Here is a 20103-nt window from a genome sequence, read left to right as displayed (position 1 = left end):
TAGATGGGTGATATAGTATTCTCTATTTCAAAATTCTCTAATTCAAATATTAGCATACAGCCTGAGAGAGTGGGTATATATACAGTAATAAAATGCTTATAAACATTTTTATCTATATGGCTATAGAGAGAACAAGATACAGATTTATTCTTAGAATAATATAATTACATAAGAGAAACGGTCATCAATCCTACCTTCTTTTCCTTCCCTACCTACAAAGGAGGTTGTGACCTGGCCCCTTCTTAGTCAACTTCACAACAAAATTAAACAATATCACTTTTGACCTTTCCTCCACAGTTGTTTCATGATAGGCCAGATTTTGGCATTCTCTCCTTCTCTCTCACTCCCACTGTTCTCTTCCCTCTTTATTCATACTATGTAATTCAGGATCCACTGGACTCTATGAAGTAGATGGAAGTACATCGCTTGTATTGGGACTCAGTGGTAAAGGGGGAAGAAGGTTATGCCCATTTTATTATTATTACACTCTGATTACAGGCCAGTCACTGTGCTAAGTATTTTACATCTAATTTCTCAGAGAATTAAGCAATTTCTTCTATTTCATACATTTAGTAACTATACTTAGAGAAAGGTTTTGAACCCAGATTTATCTCAGCCCCAGGATCATGGTGCTTTCCACTATAGGTTGTACCAAGGAAATAGCTTCTGATATTTTAACATTATGGTTCATTGAGAAGAATAGTGTATTTTGCCTAGATTTCTCACTTAAATCTGGATTTAAGTTCAAGATTTAAAATCAAGATTATATGCACCTTAAACCATGGACTAAACCACAAATAACTTTGTATGCCCAACATCTATCACCACATAGCATGTAATAGATGCTTAGTAAATAACGAAATAAGTGAATAAATTAGTAAAGAATGTGTAAGTATTTTCAAAGAAATAAAAAGTTCTAACTAACTTTAAGAAAATAATCTCTTCTCAAAATGTATTTGCTGCTGTTATCAAAAGTCTATAGGGGATTATTAGACAACCTACTAAAAACCACCATCTCCAGTGGGAAAATAGTTGACAAAGGCAATCAAAAACTTTTGTCCTAAACACCTCTAATAATAAAATTCCATGTCCCTTTACATAGAGTTTAGACTTCTTACGATGTAATAACAAGAAAACAATTATCAAGTCAAAATCAGAAAAAGTTATTATTATTGTGAGAAAGGTAAATCAAACCTTCTCAATTTAACCCTTGCTGTGAAAGTCATTAGCCATGTGAACTTGGGCAAAGGAATTAATCTTTTTGTTCACTGGTTTTCAAATCTGCCCAAGTAGAGACAGACTGGATGAGAGCACAACTTTGACAGCCCGTAAATCTCTGACTGTGGAAGTAACGTATTTGCTGCAAGGGATTGCTATGTTAACCACTGGCCTAGCCTTCAAAGTTCCTTAGAAAAGAGTAATGCTTTCTTCTGTAGTATCTCAGGCTGATCGTAAGTTGTCTATTTTGACATTTGTTTCCACATCAACAAGCAGAATACGTTTCTGGCTGCGTTAATTCCTTTCTGGTGTAGATGTCATCTAAGTGGAAGCACTATAGCTGAAACGAGGGAGTTTATATTGATTTTTGTTTCCTTTTACTTAACTAGTTCAAGCAACGTACGCATTACAGCCTTCATACCTTTCAAATAATATATATGACATCATGCTTCCCTCAGGCACTCTTAATCCAGGCAACTGCCTTCCCTTTTTGTATCAAAAGTATTTTCAAGACTTTGGTCTGGGACATAACCCTCTGATGGGGTGTGTGGTAATCACATAGTCAATACTATGGGTTTTTAATTTTGTCCCCCAGGGTGTGTGGTACAGACAGGCAGGAAATGAAAAGATGTTCTGCTCCCTACAGATGCTGATATGGGACAAAATTGAAAATCGGTGAAGTGGTGAAGTCAGTGCACATCCTGACTCCTCAAGATCCCTCTCACAGCACAGAAGCTCTCCTTCTTCCTTCTCGCTTCCAGAGGGATCCGATATGACACCTCAGGTGAGTTAAAGTCAGAGGGTTCATGCTCCCAGGGAGGTTTGTCCCTCATTCTTTTTCACTTATTGCAGTAGCTGCCCCTTGGAAGTGGGAGAGAGACGAGGCCTGGAGTTTGAGAAACTTGGACTCGGATTATGCCACTAATTATCTGTGTGTCCTTGGTCAGTGCAGTCAATTTGTCTTTAAGATAAGGGATAGGTTTATAATCCTGTGAATCATGTCTGAGGGAAGTTGGCTCCAATAACCCTGACTTCATGACAGAAAGACAGACTCTCTCAGGAGGTAGTAACACTTGTGTTAGTTTTGTTTCTCAGAAGACTTATTTTTTGTTGAGATATAATTCACACAGTGTATAACTAACCCTCTTAAAATGTACAATTTAGTGATGCCCTGGTCTGAATGTTTGCGTCCCTCCAAATTCTGTGTTGAAAACTCATGCCTTATGTGACATGATGTGATGGTATTAGGAGGTGGGGTTTTGACAGGTTTGGTCCTGAAGACAGAGCCCACGCGAATGGGATCAGTGCCTTTATAAAACAGACTCCAGAGATCCCTTGCCTCTTCCACCATACGAGGACACAAAGAGAAGTGGGCAATCTGCGATTTGCAAGAAGTCTTTGATCAGAAACTGATCAAGCTGACATCTTGATCTTGGACTTCCAGCCTCCAGAACTATGAACTGCTGTTTACAAGCCACCCAGTCTGTGATATTTTGTTAAAGCAGCCTGAACAGACTAAGACAAGTAGCTTTCAGTATATCCATAAGGTTGTTCAACCATCATCATTAGATAATTCCAGAATATTGTACCACCCTAAAAGAAAACACATATCCACTAAAAATCACACCCTAAACCCTCCTAAGTTCTGCTCTGGTTCACTCTGTCTTTATGGATTTACCTCTTCTGGACATTTCATATAAATAGGTTCATAGAATAAGTGGCTTTATTCACTTGGTATAATATTTTCAAGGTTTATCCGTGTTGTCATATCAGTACTCCATTCCTTTGTATGGCTGAATAATATTCCACTGCATGGGCATATGGCATTTTGTTTATCCATTCATCAATTGATGGAAATTTGGGTTGTTCCCACTTTCTGGCTATTGTGAATAATCATGCTGTGAATATTTGTGTATAAATTACTTCTGTTTTTGTTGATGCAATTTGCAAGCTCTCTGGAAATACTTTTTAAGAAGTCCTCTGGTCTTTACTGTTTCACTGTTTTTGCTGGATATAAGACGGTGATTCTTTCCTCTATGAAGGCATCTCTGAGGCCCTGTGGTAGAAAAGGGCACAGTACTTGGAGTATGAAGACATAGATTTGAATACTGGCTCTGGGGATTTCTAGATGTTTGACCTTGAACAAGTTCCACAGCCTCTCACAGTCTAATTTCCAAGACTATAATTTTAGAGAGGATTAGTGATGCCTGACCTCCAGGGTTGTTAAGAAGGTTAAACAAGGGCTTCCCTGGTGGCGCAGTAGTGCGTCCGGAGCCTGTGCTCCACAACGGGAGAGACCACAACAGCGAGAGGCCCGCGTACCGCAAAAAAAAAAAAAAAAAAAGAAGGTCAAACAAGGAGGGAATGGAAAAGCACATAGTAGATCCACAAAAGATGTCAGTTAAATTTATTCTTTCATTTACATCCTATTTATTGACTGCCTGCTCTGTGCCATGTACTATCCCATATGCCTCTTAAAACTAATGAATAAAACAAATATTCCTACCTCTACGAAGCTTAAAATCTGCAAGGGGAAGCATTTACCTTATGCTTTGAATCAGCAACTTGGCGAATTTACATTTTGTACCTCTCCCTTCTACACTTACCCCTAGTCAACTTCCCTTTGGGGCTACTAGCCAGGGTTTCTACTTCTACAAAGACAAGAAAAGGAGGGAATTATTCTCAGGTACAGTTATAGGTTAAGAATTAGTAGGTTAGTTCCTCTATCTTCAATGGCACTGCTTATCCAACAGAAATATAGTGTGAGGCACATAGGTAGTTTTAAATTTTCTAGTACCTACGTTAAAAGAAAGTAAAAACAAACTGGCAAAATACATATGTTTTATTTAACCCAACATATTCATTTCAACATAATTGATATAAAAATTACCAATGAGGCATTTTATATTCCTTCTTTGTAGTAGGTTTCCCACATCCAAGGGCAGAAGTGCAGACACAGAAAAGAAAGCAATGTGAGGATGGACGCAGACATGAGAGTGATGTATCTAATACGAGCCAAAGAAGGCCAGAGACTGTTGCCACAGCCAGAAGGTAGAAAGGAGCAAGGAAGAATCCTTCCCTAGAGTCTTCAGAGGGAGCATGACCCTGCCAACATCGGATTTCAGACTTCTAGCCTAAGAATAGTGAGAGAATACATTTCTGTTGTTTTAACCCACTCACGTTAGCGGTAATCTGTTACAACAGCCCTAGGAAACTACTACAGAGTCCGGTAACTCAGTTTGGACTGGCCACATTTCAAGGGTGCAATAGCCACATATGGCTAATTTGAGCACAATTTTTAAGTCTGTAGAGGAGAAGTCCTCTGTGGTCATTTCCCAAAACCTTGCTTTAGAAATGAGAGCCTTTGAGATAAGTCTTAATTGAGATCTGAAGGGGTGAGCCCTCTGCCTTAGAATCACTTCTTTCTGAAACAAAATAATCTGTTACCTTTCTTAAGGCAAAGGATTCTTGATTACTCTAAAAAGACAAAACATCCCAGCGATCCACTAGGGGTTCTGTGAAATAAGAAAACTATTTTTCTTTTATCTCTCTAAGCACAGAACTCACACCTTATTGTTCACCAGAATGATCAGTAATTGTACTCTAGCTGTAGGCTCAGGAGACATTCCTCCTTTATTTTCTGCTCTCCAAAGATGCTGCAACATAATTCTATTTCCCTTTAAAATTAAGAAATAACGTCTTTTTTGCGTTCATTACATCACAAAACAGAGAAAGAGCACAGGCCAATATCATACCTGTTAGTGGTTCACAGGCAAGGAAATAAGGCTCAGCAGAAAAATTAAATCATTTCAATACTCAGGACACCTCTTCCACATAAAAAGCCCTTCCTTTGTATCGTCAGGTATTCAATAAGTTGCCCTGAAAGCCAGACTGACTTGAGTATAAAGGCAGCATATGTACTGGGGGAAGAGTAAACCACTGGGTTATGAATCAGAAAGCCTAGGTTCCAGCTGATGCCATTGATGTCAGGAATATAACCTTGAGCAGATCCCTAACCAATCAGAATCTCATATGTAAAACTGGAATAATGACAATTTCTGCCTGACTTGCCTCTCAAGATCGTTTACTATGACTCTCAAGCTTTTGGAAGTATCAGTCTCCTGGAGGGAGAACGTGAACTCACCTCCAGAGATTACGATTCTGTAGGTCTGGCCTGGGGCCCAGGAACCTGCATTTCTGATAAGTTACCAGCTGACACTGTTCATCCACGGACTACATTTTGAGAGCCACTGGTTTGTAGTATTTTACAAGATGGTAAGCCCCATGACGACAGGCACTATGTGTCGATAGATATCATAGCATAACTGTTAGAGGCCCTGGCTTTTGAGCTGGATAGACCTGTATGAGCAGGACCTGTATGAGCTCTAATTCCTTGGGCAGGTCATGCAACCCCTTATCTAGGAAATGTGTTGTTCTGAGGTTAAATGGGATATTGCACTCAAGAATATGATACTACATCTGGCACAGAAATGTTCAATAGACGTTTACTCTTAATGTTATTATTGTGCCTGTCTCTAGCCCTAACAGATTTGTTAAACACACTGTTCCGCAAATATTTTATAGACTAACAAGTGCTAAACAAATTAAGGGCATTATTAGGGTGGTGTGGGGCTACATCCTCATCAAACTCTGTTCTTGCTACAGATGAACTACATGGTTAACATCACTAATGGGAGTCTGGGGGGTGAAAAGAATGGAAAGGAGTCTGCTCAAGCCCAATCCATCACATGCATTAGGGTCTTCTATGTGCTCCTTTCTTTATTGTAGTTGTTTTGTGTTTTTTTTTAGCAAAATGCATTTAAAAATCTTCCATCATTTTGAACCACCAGATCCTTCTCGTTTTAGAACCCCTAACTCTGCAACTTGATAAATTTCTAGAAGGCCCATCATAAACACCTCCCCAGCTTTTTTCCCAGTGCCAGGCCCCCAGATAGTTGGCTCCATTGGCACCTGTCCCAGGGGCCTTGCTGCCAGGAGGCAGACCCTAAAAGTTGTGGCTGCTAAACATGCATATGGCTGCCCCCTGGCTTGTTGCTGCTGGTGGTGATGATGGTGATGATGATGATGATGATGATGATGATGATGATGATGATGATGATGGTGGTGGTGGTGGTGGTGATATTAACAGCAAGTAACACTTAGTTCATGTTACTAAGCCAGACATCTTCCTAAGTGCTCTGCACATATAAATAAGTTTAATCAATTTAGGTATTTATTTTTCAGAGAAGCTTATTATTATTATATCCCTATTTTATAGATGAGGTCACATCTGTAAAGGTGGGGGAAGGGCGACAAAGATGCTCTGAACTCTGCTTCAACCACTGAAGAAGAGCGAGACACCCATGTGCTAAGAAGCTGATAGTAGTGGCATCAGCAGCAGCAGCAGTGCAAAGAGGACAGAGATGATCTTTCACTTAGAGCTAAACTACATTCTTAGAGAAGCACAATCCTAGCACCGGCAGGTCCTCTAATATGGGGTAAATGACTCAATGAATGACAGCTCACACTCAGTGGTGCTTGCAAGGATCAGACACTGCACTAAGTACAGAGCACATATACATGATCTCAATCCTCATAAACACCCCAATAAACACTTATTTTGTCCATTTTATACGTGGGGGAAAAAAAGCAACCCAAGACTTAGGGGGAGAAAATAGCTTCATCACACAGCTGATAAGTGGCAGATCTATTTCATTTCAAAACCCATGCTCTTAACTTCCAGGTTCACTTCATCTCCAGGTGGTGTTTCTGGTGTGGTAGGAGATGCCACGGCTATTCCTTCACCTGCCCTCAACCTCTGAGGCAGTATCATTGATCCCACATTTCAACCAAGCATTATCACATTAGCTGATATTAAATGCATACAATGTTCGGATTTTTCACTTGTCTGTTTTTCTCCCCTCTTCCTAATTTATTTCATTCAACAGACTTCAATCTTTTCTTTTTTAATACAACATGTCCCAGACTCTATCAGCAAGGGAGTTTTATTTATAGTTAAGACAACCAGCCTGGCTGAGCATGTCTAATGAAGCCATTAATGACTTTGCTTCAGGAGAGGTCTTAAATTGAATATTTCTAATAACTTTTGGTTTGTATCACTGCTACTATATGTCCATGCCAGTGGGGATATAAAATTGCTGCCAGTTTCTCTATTTACCTCAACATCTTTATTACTGATTAATATTTTCCCACCATGAAATGTATTTAAGTACTTAAATTGATATTCAAAAGGAGTTTTTATTATTTTTTGGGTATACTTCTCCCTATTCTTTTCCTGAATTTTCTTCACTGGAGTCACTGCTTTTTAATCTAGTTATTAGCTTTCTTCTTGCTAAATCTTTCTACTACCTTGGCTTCATTTCATGGCCATGGTTTTGAGACAGCACAGAGAAATAGGAAATCCATTCTTTGGCTGCAGTCAGCATGACTCTAAATGCACTGGCCAGCCAGTTTCTTAGAAAGAGAAACAATAAAATAAAAATTCAGTACAGAACTAGGCTTTGCAGTAACTGCGAGAAAACTGACATTTACTCAACTCTCTTTTGATCTTAATTGAACACTTGTTACTTTTGCAAAAACAGGCAGTACTAGGTTTAATATCTGTCTGGAATTATTTGAGAGCTGTCTGTTCTTCTATTTATTCTGGGGAAACATATGAGAGTCTTGAGAAGTGAAATACTGTTCCTGGCTGCTGCGCTGTGAGGCCAAACTCTGAAACTCACTTCTGTGTTCTCTGCATTCTGATGGGGCCATATGGGCATGATGGTGGGGAGCAGGGATGTTTTAGGGCAGGTCCTGAGCTTTGCAGGAATGTTTGATTAAGGAGTAACTCGATAAGATTGTGCTTATCGAGTTCTACTATCAATATCAACAAATACTGGAGGTTCCTACTGTACATCTGTGTTCTCTGACCCTAGAATAAGCCAAAACCATCTACGGCCTACGTTAGTCTTAGTGATAAGACACTTCCTAAGCCTAAAATGCCTTCTGAGGACCACTGGGCAGTGTCTCCACATGCTCTGACTGCAGGTGGTGGCCCCTGGTTTGCATTTCTTACTGTCATAGATTCAAGCTACACCACTGTGGTTATTCAACCCAGGCCTCCTCCTTGCTCCAATTTTGAGAACACTCACTAACCCCAGAATACGCCTCACGTGAATGACACAGGATGCTTTCTGCCCTGCCCACCCCAGATGCAGCTGTAACAGCAGCAGAAATTTTGTGAACAGACCAACAAAATGTTTACATTTGGAGAGGATGCACTTTCTCAAAAAGAAATAACTGCTGAAGTTGGTAAACTGCACCACAGAGATGGGAATAAATTTAGCCTCTCTGAAACCAACATCAATTGAGACTACATCAAACATACATTTTTTTCACCCATTCACAGAGGGTTTTTAAATGTCTTCACACCTCTTGTTCCATATGAACATATGGACCAGCCATTTTATTCTTTTTCTCAAATCTGCCAGTGTGAACAGAATCAGTAACACACAGTAAGGCATAGGATCTGTGGGAAATTTCGTATTAGATGAATACAGTTTCAGGCTTAGCTGTAACCCTTCAACATACATATCTGTCTTTCAAATCATGTGTTTAGCTATAACTACACATTCTTAGAGTTAGAAAGAACTTTAGTAACCATCTGTTCAACACCCTCATTGTACAGAGGTGTAAACTGAATCCCAGAGAGGCAAAAACAACTTTCCCGGCAGCTGGCTAATAATAAAACTAGTAAATAGTAAAGCAAGTAAAAGACTAAAACTACCTGGTTGCAGGACCTGGATAATACTTCCAGGCATATCTATATAGAGGCAGGCATGCACGTACTCACATAAGTCCTTACAGGCATGTACACATATGGATCCACAGCACAGTCAACATCTCAATCATTTCTGTCAAAACCATGTTTTCTGTCTGGTTTCGTCCTAATTACTGATATGACCAATACTGGGCTGCTTTTCTGCTACTAATTGGTGTGTGCATGCTTTTGGTTTGGATTCCCCCAAAAGCAGAGCCTGAAAGAAGGACTGGAAACAGTTTATTTGGAAGATAATTCCAGGAAGTAGGAGTGAGAAGGAGAAGGTAGAAGAGGGTACTGTGGGCAACGGGGCTTCAGTCTTGCTGGGGACCTCAAAGGAACCGTGTAGAATGTGCCTAGGCGTTCTCCTTCTAAATGGCAGGCCCTGAGACCTTTATCTACTGATTCTCATGCCCCATTGTGTGAGGACTGCACTGAAGAAGAGAGTTAGTTTCTCAGAGTTCCCCTTGCTTGTGACTAGAGAAAGGCTTGAGAAACAAAAATACAGAACAGGGACAGTCAACCCAGCTGTGGTTGAAAGCAGAAATGGGCGAGGGGATTGGGAGATTGGGATTGACATATATACACTAATACGTATGAAATGGATAACTAATAAGAACCTGCTGTATAAAAAAATAAAAACAAAACAAAACAAACAAAAAAAAGAAATGGGCGAGGGGGTGCTGCCCCAAGAACAACTGATACACAGTTCAAGGCACAATAACCACTTTTAATACTTCATATATTTCTATCTAATTTAAACAACTCAGTTGTATGTATTAGCCTCAGAGGTGGCTGGTTCACTGCCTTAACATGAAAGGGACTACAGCATGCCTTGTGTCCATAGTACAGCTTGAAATTGGAGACTGGGTCTCTCTCTCCTTTCTGGTCAGTAGGCAGCATTTGTTCATTTGACATATGTTTATTTATTTAGTGAATGGCACTATGTACTAGGCATTTTGAAGATACTGGGCATACAGCAGTGAACTAAAAAGATAGAAATGCCTGCCTTAACAAAGCTTCAGTATGGTCAGGAAAGACATTTTGCATAAAGACAAAACTTATAGTTGTTCATATATTGATAAGAACTCTGAAGAAAAATAAAATAAGAAGAGGGGTATACAATGTTGGTGAAAAGAATGATTGCTATTTTATTTTATTTATTTACTGTGGTCAGTAAAAGCCTTACCAATTCAGTGGCATTTGAGCACAGACCCAAAGAAGGCTAGAGGGCAACTGATGGGAACATACAGGGCAACAGCATTATTGGAAAAAGTCAGTAGAAAGATCCTAAGGTCTACTTACTTGGCACTGTGTCTAATAACAAATAAAAACTAAGCACTTGAAACAGACTTCGCAACCTTGTGGGCTAGGAACAGCCTCTCCCTGGAAGACCACTTTGATTTGTTTCATACAGCCTTTCCATTTTTATTTTAAAATTAATTTGAGTTGGTTGGCAATGTTAAATAATTAGGAGATTTATTCATAAAAACTCAAAAAGCTGGGAGACCTGGCATATAGGACCAGAGCGGTGCACTGGTTGGTACTTTAATGGGACACGTTTGTTCCAGTTTTCTGCAGTCACCAGCCTTCCCTCTTGTCAGCAGGACTCACTATTCCTTTAAGACTGTTTCATTCACTTGTTAGCTTCCTTGCTCTTCCAGGTAGTTGGGTTATGTGTTCCTTGTTACTGTGTTCATCAGTAGTCTTTTCTGTTTTTTAATTACTGTCAGAGACTGAGTCTAGCTTTGGTAAGAGAGAAAATATCCATTGTACCATAAATTACTAATCAATTCCTTAAACGATTAGCAGACCTTTCAAGGTGCATCCCTTGCAGGAGGAACCTGTTTATATATTCGGGTCTTCTATCTTATTTAGGGAAAAAGATCAGGAAAAAGCATATTTGAGATTCACTAATTATGACAAACATAATAGACATAAATTATTTTCCTTGCCAAAAACTCACCAAGAAATATATGACTAAGGAAGTATAGAAAAGGAAAAGAATGAACAGTTAAATAAATCTGTTCAAACTTCAGAGTGTCGAGTGCTATGTAAATTAATAAAATCAAGACAAATAGCAAGAAAACAAAAACATTAATTAAAGCTTGACTTTACTTATACCAAAGGAGGCATATGGTAAGGGAATATTAATGCCATGTAAACCAGTTCACAAAAAAGACTCACCAAAACATCAATATACTGATTTCCTACAAAAAACTAAGTGAATAAAAAAAGACACAGATACACATCTTGGGTGAAAATTCCGAGTTTTTCAAAACACCACTGAGGAGGTTAATGGCTTCCTTGATTTTCAACCCTTTAATTTCTGATATCTACTCAGCACAGCGAGTTAAATAAACACATTGCTTTGGTCAAACACTGAGAAATCGATTCATTATGTTATGCTTTAGAGAATATGTATATCCCAGAGTCAGGAGGAGTTACAGCCAGATTATCTCAGTTAAGGACTTTGGGGAGGGTCAAGGGTCATGAAAAGACTGGAGAAAAGGAAATGAGGCACAGAGCCTGAGGCAATGGCTTGGGGAGGGGGCAGAGATAAAGCTCCTGACCAGATGAGGGAGAAAAGTAATAGTTCTAAAAGAGACAGCTAGACGCCAACATGTCCATGATCAGGGAATGGCGAGGATGCTATGAACCTAACTAAGGCAAGAAGTTTAGGATTTGAAGGTAGGGCATTCTGAAGTTTGTTAAGTGGATGGGGTTTACATTTAGAAAAACGCAGGAAGAGTGAAAACCAAAATTTAAAGAGTACATTTGCAACCATTTACTGGACAAATCGACAAGACAGCCACAAGGCTGTATAGTGAGCTGGTCAAAACTATGGAATCTGGAGTTAGTCAGCTTTGGGTTGGAACCTTATTTTCTTTACCACCTCCTGGCTTGGTGACCTTGGGTGAGTTTCTTAACTTCTTAATGCTTCAGTAATAATATTAATAATAGCGACAAAAGTAAAAATAAAGAGTAAATACTTCCTAGTGATCATGAGACAATGAAATAAAAGTACACGGAGTGCTTAGCACAGTGCCTGGCATGAGTAAGGGATCCATACATGTAAGCACTACCATTACTACCTTTAATTACTCAACAATTGCACATAATCTGCCGTATCAAGCTGTCGGTCAATATAGCTATAGAACGCAGCTAATAAGAGTTCTGTGTCTGTCTTGCTTAGGAGTAGATTCACAGATATTAACACAGAGCTGTCTCCTTGTAAAATACTCAATAACATTATTTGAATGAATGCATGAATCAAGGTCATGATGATCCAAAAGTCATTTTTTGTTTTATGTTGTAAAAACACAGATATATTCCAGGTGTCCCTCTTGGACTTGACACTCTGAATAACAAAACAGGCGAACTAGACTCATTTCAAAAAGACCTGGAAAGACACCCGCCATCCCAACCTGGAAACCAACTCTCAGTGAATGCTGGACTTAGGCAGCATCAACAATGAGTTATGTATGTCAGCTGGTAGGCTCCTATCTTCCAGAAAGCCAAGAAGGTAATAAATAGCATGTTTGAACTTTTTAAAGCCCTTGTCTAGCGGGTGACCATGAGAGTATGGTAAAAGCCTTGTGTCTATGCTTTCCGGCTCCTGCTAAGCTATAGGTGTACTGCCATGAAAAAGAAAGTATCAAATGACGGAGTGATACCAACAAAGATATTGAAAGAGTCACCCAGATAAACTTCCATCCAATGACATCAAAGTAGGCAATACTCTATATTATCAGTTTTATTGCCCAATATCTCTGTGCAATTGAGCACTGGAAGGAGCAAAAATAACAACTTTCAAACTAAATAATGGCTCAAACAACTGTAAAAGGACCACACAGACAGGTGAAACATCAATGTCTAGCTTTGGATACAACACCATGGAAAGAGGCACTAAAAGACTATCAGGAGAGAGTATTCAGAAGTGTCAGCAAACGCTAGTCATAGTAGCGCGCACTCTTACGATTTTATCATTGCCATCTAAAGTGAAGGCCCGCTTTTGAATTAGTGTGAAATACAGTGGCATTTTTAAATCAAAAAGTTCTAAAATGACACTCTACCTGCAAGGCACAACATGAATGATTGCAGCACCAGCAGTTCCCATGGCAACCTCATCTTCAGTTTCTGAGGTCAGAGGAGTTTCAAGTCCAATAACAAGTGAATAAAATAGCTGTTTCTTTTAAGTTGTATTCAACCTTTAATCTGTGGGAGAGAAGAGACAATACAATGAGATTTGGGAATACTTCTCCTTGTGCGCTCTGAAAATTTATCCTTACTTGAGTACAAATAAAAATGCTTCTGGAAAACTACTCTTGAAGAAGAGAAGGCACGTTAAATTTTGAATTGAAGCAAATATGGCTCCTTTCCTTCTTCCCAATAATACTTGGGCAGAGACTGAAGCTGGTAGGTCCCTGTGGCTACTAAGCGCAGGTAGGAACAGCTTCTGATCAGATGTGAACCAACCCTTTCCAGTCCCTTAGTTTCCAGGCCCCATTCTTACTTATTTTCCAATTAATAATACACCCAAAATAGTGAATACAGAAGAAATTCCACTGAACAGAACAGGGCTAGCATTGGTGGACTTTAAAGAGAAATTCTGAAGTCTTAGAATGGAGTTACATGTGTGAGAAATTATAACTACCCCATCAATTCAAACATTTTTTTCCCCCAATGCTCCATGTTCCATCCCCAAAATGCAACAGAAATATGCAGCTCCAATGCCTACAGAGAAAAATCCTACTAAGTATGAGTAGCTGTCTACTAGGTTCTTTTGGACAAATCTAGAGCGTGAGTAAGAACAGTCATTTTTCTGTTAGCCAGGAATCTTAAAACAGGAGAACTCCATGGTGAAGAAAGGCTGCTTGTTCTGTGTACGATGTACAAAGCAGGTAAGTGGACAGGTGAAGCAGGCAGCATTCACGGGCCCTTGGGAGGCAAGGGTACATCCTGTCTGAAGGGGCAGGTACCCACCCCCCCAGCTCATGCTGATGGCTAACATGTGGGGCACAGACCTAGGGTTGCAGAAGCACTTACAACTTTTCAAAGAAAAGTTGAAAACATTATTGTATTTTGAAAATCTCCCAAGTTTTAAATGTTGGAAACCACTTCAAAAGATTCTTTTAAAACATCGAGGGAGCCAAACACCACCCAATTGCCTTCAGGTACCACAGTTTTGCAACATGACCTCGGTAAAACAGAACTCACACTGTGCTTGGCTTGCTCTCATCCACTCATCCCTTCTCCCATCCATCCTATGAGCCAGACATGGATTTATGCATCTATGGAGTGCCTTTTGCTTGCCAGACACTAGTGAGGCACCGGACCTGCCAAAATGGAGATCCCAGCCATATGTAGCCGTAAGAATCTCCTACTCCAGTGGGGTCAGTTACCTGCAGTTTCATAAAACTGCAACACAACATGCCATTTTGAAGGAAGGAGGACAGTTTCCGGAGATGAGCTCCGGAAGGAGCTCATCATAAAGGAGGTGAGCTCCTACTGGTGTTTGAAAGATGAGAATGATGCTTCTTCCTATTCATCATTTAACGAAATAAGGGAGAAATCTAGGAAAGCAGAAGACACACTCTGTTTACAGCTTGGGCGGTAACCAGTTCCCAGGTCCTGGTTACGTACCCCACCCCGTCTCTCTCCCAAGGTTGTTTCAAAAGAAACGTCCTGGTTAAGTACATGAAACCTCTTTGAAAACCACATAGCACCACACGAATGCTAGATATGATTATTATTGTAGTCCTGATATTTTTTAAGCTGATAACCTGGGTCTTCTCCTCTCACTGCCACTTACCAGAGAGAACACAGGTTTACATGAGAACATGGATCAACATGGACTAACATGAGCCCCTCAATCAAGGGCTCTTAGCATTAATTGATGCCACGTGGTCACTCAGAAGCCTTTATGTTTACCATGAAGCGAACAGAAAGTGAAGAACCATCATTAGAGAACTCGTCTTTCTTTTGCGTCCTTAAATAGCTCAGTTTCTGATAAAGCCAGACTAGATATGTTGTGAAGACAAAAGGGACTCTTAACTTCTGATGTGCTGATGTGGCGTAAAAGTGGGCTGTGTCTCTAACTGGATATGTTCAGATAGTCTTCTGACATGCATGGTAATTAGGCCATTTTAGATAAACAGGATGTGCTGATCAATGAAAACTATTAATGTCTTTAGCAAATGATCAGGGTATTAATAATTAATTTTGCGACGGAAATGTCATCTCAGACCAGAGGATTGATCTACGTTGTTAAGCAGTTTCTTGAAGCAATTAAAATTAGCTTAGAAAATGTATCCAATTACACCGTAAAGATTTAATTCAAGATAGGATGCTATTTACAGTGTGTGCTCTGTTAAGAGCTGTAGATTTTTAAGGATGAAGGATTTCAAGAACCCGACTGGCGTTTATTTACATCCAGGTGAGGCTCACCTTCACTAATCAGAAATAATGGGGTCGTTGATGGTAATTCGCCTGGTGGGCAGTCCTAACCAGAGCACAGGGTTTTCTGAAGGGAGCTGAAGATTGACGAATCTCATGTGGGACTGTGGTGCAGGATACAAAGTTTCATAATTTCCGTTTTTCTGCCAGAATCAGACAGCTAGCTGTGGGATGAGGTGAGAGTTATGGCAGTAATAGATCTCCCCTGCAGCCTGGAGCTCTCTCTGATTTACCCTAAGGTGGCTGTAGGAAAAGGTAGTGTACTCAGCACTAACTGTGGGACCTTGACCGAGAATTAGACTCGTAAATCCTGGGAGGGGGCCACACAATGAAACAGGACTGGGTTGCTTTCTCTGGCTGAGCCAGAAGGATATGAATAATTGAGAATCCCACAGTTTATCTGTACACATTGCGCCACACAGCCAAACTCCTCCAGCCTTCAACACTTCAAACAATTCTTATATAGCAAGAGTCATGCTAAAGAGCTCAGTCTAAAGTGTGTAAGACAAATCATGACTCAGTTCTTCCTTAAACATCTTGGTTTCCAAGAACCTACATGCAGGGTCTCATCATATAATGACTGCTTTTAGCACTTTGCTAAATTAAAACTCTGCTGGTATCCAAATGCTCTAATTCAGCTCCACAAATAAGCAGGTGTGCTTACTGGGGGCAGGGACAATGCTAGGGGTGGAGGTGCAGAGGTGATGGAGGTAAGGGCCCTATCCTCAAGGAGCTCACTGTTTACTTGGCAAGAAAGGCGATTACACCAGGCATTATATTTCAGTGGGATTAACATAGTAAATCTATTAAGGATAAGGTGCTGAGGATGCTAAAGGAACGTCACCTAACTGAGCCAGGGGGTGGGGTAAGGCAGGGGCTTCAAGAATGCTCTCCAAAGGGGCTAACAGTTCGAACTGTGTCTTAAAGGATAAGCAAGAGGGAGGAAGGAAATTCTAAGCCAAGTGGCAAGGGCAACTGACAGGCATGAGAATTTAGAGAATCTTCAAGTTACTGCAACACAAGAAAATGGAAGGAGCACAATGGGCGGACTCACACCTGTGCTCTAATCTTGGCCCTACATTCTCCAGCTGTGTGGCTCATCTGTAAAATAACAAGAATACCCATCATCCAGGCTTACTGTAAGGATTAGTGAGAGGGTATGGAAGGCACCAAGGTCAGGGCCTTGACACTTAGTAGCCACCCTTGCTAAACATAGTACAGCACTGCCTAAGCCAGGTACCTGATGCCCGAACAGTCTTGAATGCATATTAGAGAGTTTGGACCTGAATCTGAAGACTAGGAGAGGGTGGAAATGACTTTAAACAGGGAGAAGTTCTAAATAAACTTGGTTTCCCTGTATGGGGATCTGCTTTACATGCAATCCCCAGAAACAGAGAATATCTACTTTCCCCATTGCTTGTCTCCTCTGCTCAACAGGTGAACTCTAATTACGAAGTATACTTCCAATATTCAACACAGTTTTCAAAACCTCATGGCAGTAAGACAGAGTGGGAAAACACTGGATTTGGAATCAAGTGAATTGAGTTCTTTCTTCCTGGTTTTGCCACTAGTTATCAATTTTGGGGAAGCCACAACCTTTGTAAACATATTTGCTTATCTATAGTTTGGGACTCATACCATGAGCCCTATCTTTCTCACACGTGGTTGTAAGATTTAACTGACCTATGTTTTGAAAGTGAATATCAATTATTCTTATTGTGTAGATTCTAATTCAAATCCCCTCCGAGATTTTAACCTTTACAAAGGTAGTAATATTTGTTTCTTCATAGGTATTTAAGAGGCTCATGGAGAATTACATGGCACAGAGCAGGCAGTCAATAAATAGTAGGTAAATGAAAGCATAAATTTAACATCTTTCATGGATCTACTATGTACTTTTACATTCCCTTCTTATTGAACCTTCATCACAACCCTGGAGGTCAGGTATCACTAATCCTCTTTAAACTTATAATCTTGGAAATTAGATTATGAATGGAACTTGTTCAAGGTCAAACATCTAGAAATCATCAGAGCCAGTATTCAAATCTAGGTCTTCATACTTCAACTACTGTGCTCTTCTCTACCACAGCAACAGAAATGTAAATAAAGCAATGTGTCTTTAAAGGGGAGACATAAAGTTCTGGTGGTAACCCTCCTAACTCTGCTTTTCATGTTGCCCTTCTGCAGAATAGAAACCAGATACCAGGGAGCAGAGATACAGAATCTGCATAATATTCATAATGCAAAGTAGAGCATGGGTTTCAGAGCTGAGCCCTTGTCAGAAGAGTGCATTTCACTAGTGTGAATTCAGAACTCCTTGTGAGAGCACAGCTGGGAATGCTTCTTTCCCTCTAAACGTAAGAACAACAGGAACATTTGTTTTCTTCCTAATTATTATTTAGGATGCAGCCATTCTTAAGGCAAGAATTTTAAAAAGGATCATCCACAGTTCCCAGTGTAGAGTTGAGCATTTTCAAACTCTACAATTAACTAATAAGCGGTGCAGTCAATCATAATGGCAAGGAAGCAGTGAGCAGAACTGAAAGCAGGAGACACATTCAGCTTCCTCAGAAAGCAACCTGTCAATCATTTCAAGGGAAAATGGCATACAGTCAAATCTTAATATTTAGTCAGTCAACAGATATTTATTGAGTGCTCATTATTCAAATGGTAATATGCAGAATGCAAAGAGTCAAGGTCAAGGCCTCTGCCCACAAAAGGATGACAACTCAGCTGGGTAGAAAAGATTACTGACTATATAACTTAGTTTATATGGCAACTTAGGGGTACAAATAATCTATACTTTCTATCCTTATGGTATCTGGTCTACAGGTTCCTCTTGGATAATGAAAATTCATAGCAATCAAATTAGCTTAATAGATTTTCTCCTTGTACCAGCTTTTTATTCTATCTTCTACAAGAAACATATTTCCATGTCTATTTCCTTGAGGTCTTCCCTACTTCAGTGGAGACTGAAATAAGTAGTCTGCCAGGAATGTGAAAAAAATGTGTGTTGCTTGGTTTCTCTTTGGATTGCTTGTCCCAAGCATCGGAAAGTATTAAGAGGAAAGTATTAAGTGTAAAGAAGATGTAAAAGGGACTGGATAATACATTTGGAAAACTGCGCTTATTAACCAACAGGTAGGCACGCATGAGATGGAATTCCTCATGGAGATGGTACCCAGCTACTCAGTGGCTGATTGGGACTCTATTTCCATCATAAGATCACATTACAGAGGACTTTGAGGACAGAGGGTCAGCTAAATGGGGACAATTATCCCCATTTTTAAAGGCTTTCTAGGCAAAATGGTGTCTGCCACTTGTGGCAATTCTAACCAGAAATATGATGATTACATTAAGACACACTCTGGCATAAAAGCCAGCTAGCCAACATCTTATCAACTCAGTCACTGAAGGATATCTTTCAGACATTCTGAGAGCCAAAAGAATTCTACACACTATTTATGAAAAATCCCATATTAAAGTTTCTTAGAATATATAAGCACTACCACCTTCTCAACAAATATTCTCCTTATAAAACCTTATTCTCCTTTGATGTTAGACCTTTACATTTTGCTACTCAGGAGACCATCTTAAAAACAAGAACTGAAGTCATTGCAATAATCAAAGTGTGTTATTTCAAAAGATCACTGGATTGAGATTCAGAACAACTGGGTTCGTAGCTCAGTGCTGTTATTTGCTCGCTGGGCAAGTTTTTTGACCAATAAAAGTGGTCTGGATCAGACTGTTTCTAAAAATCGTTTAAGTCCTGTTGCATCATTCCATCAGAAAAACGGTGCGTATTCAAAAGATTTCATTCAATAAATGAATGGTGGTCACTCTGCCTCTGTCATCACCAATTAGACATCTCACAATTTCTCAGATGACATCATCTTCTCATGCGTCAAAGTTGTCTGAGATACACTGCTTTTAAGCTCTATGTATGGTGCCGTTACTGCAATGTAATCCCAGGCCACAAATACATATTCCCCATTCATAGTCTCCACCAGGTAATCACTTACTGTACTACTTTCTAAAGCTGTATTTAATTTTTACTTTTATTAAAGTAATACATAAACATAGCTTAAATACCTACTCCTACTCCCCTCAGAGAACTGCTTCCCAAGGAAAACAGGTTGCCTTTCTGATACGTATCGCAATCTGCACCAAAAAAATGCTTATACTACTATATCTTGATTTGGGGTTCTTATGTATTATTAGTTTCTTTTATGGATGACAATAATTCAGCTTTCTCATATAATCACTCCCAATGACAGACGCACATACACAACACACACACAAACGCCTGGTTCCACTGTTGTCCAAATTTAGTTACATTATTTAATTTGGTTAATAATTTTTCAACTGAGTCCCAGAGTAAACTGCTTATGCTTCCTTTCCGTAAGAGTTGGGTTTTTTAACACTTCATACTTTCCTCTTTATTTGCTTAGGTTTCTAGGTATATATTACAGATTCATTCTAAACATTCTACCATATCTAATGCTTTCATTATGTTCAAACACACCTTGTAGCCCATCAGCTTTAATAAATACTTATTTAGGACATGTAGATACTGAACACTTTTACATTTCAGTTGAAAAACA

The 20103-nt window shown here is 39.6% G+C and overlaps 1 protein-coding gene across 11 annotated transcripts in view; it reads right to left on the bottom strand.

Annotated features, from left to right (window-relative positions):
• The window catches only part of CNTN4 (contactin 4), a 977605-nt gene that overhangs the window by 494158 nt on the left and 463344 nt on the right, over positions 1–20103 (bottom strand). For all 11 annotated transcript variants that reach the window (XM_067755248.1, XM_067755246.1, XM_067755236.1 and 8 more), the window contains one exon: positions 13117–13258. In XM_067755248.1, coding sequence (XP_067611349.1) covers positions 13117–13171 — 55 coding nt within the window. In that variant the 5' untranslated portion in view covers positions 13172–13258. The remainder of the gene's footprint in view (positions 1–13116; positions 13259–20103) is intronic.

The sequence above is a fragment of the Pseudorca crassidens genome, chromosome 10, assembly GCF_039906515.1.
Source record: "Pseudorca crassidens isolate mPseCra1 chromosome 10, mPseCra1.hap1, whole genome shotgun sequence".
In the NCBI taxonomy this organism is placed as follows: Eukaryota; Metazoa; Chordata; class Mammalia; order Artiodactyla; family Delphinidae; genus Pseudorca; species Pseudorca crassidens.
The sequence above is the reverse complement of the archived record's forward strand: the minus strand, read 5'-3'. Positions and strand labels throughout refer to the sequence as shown.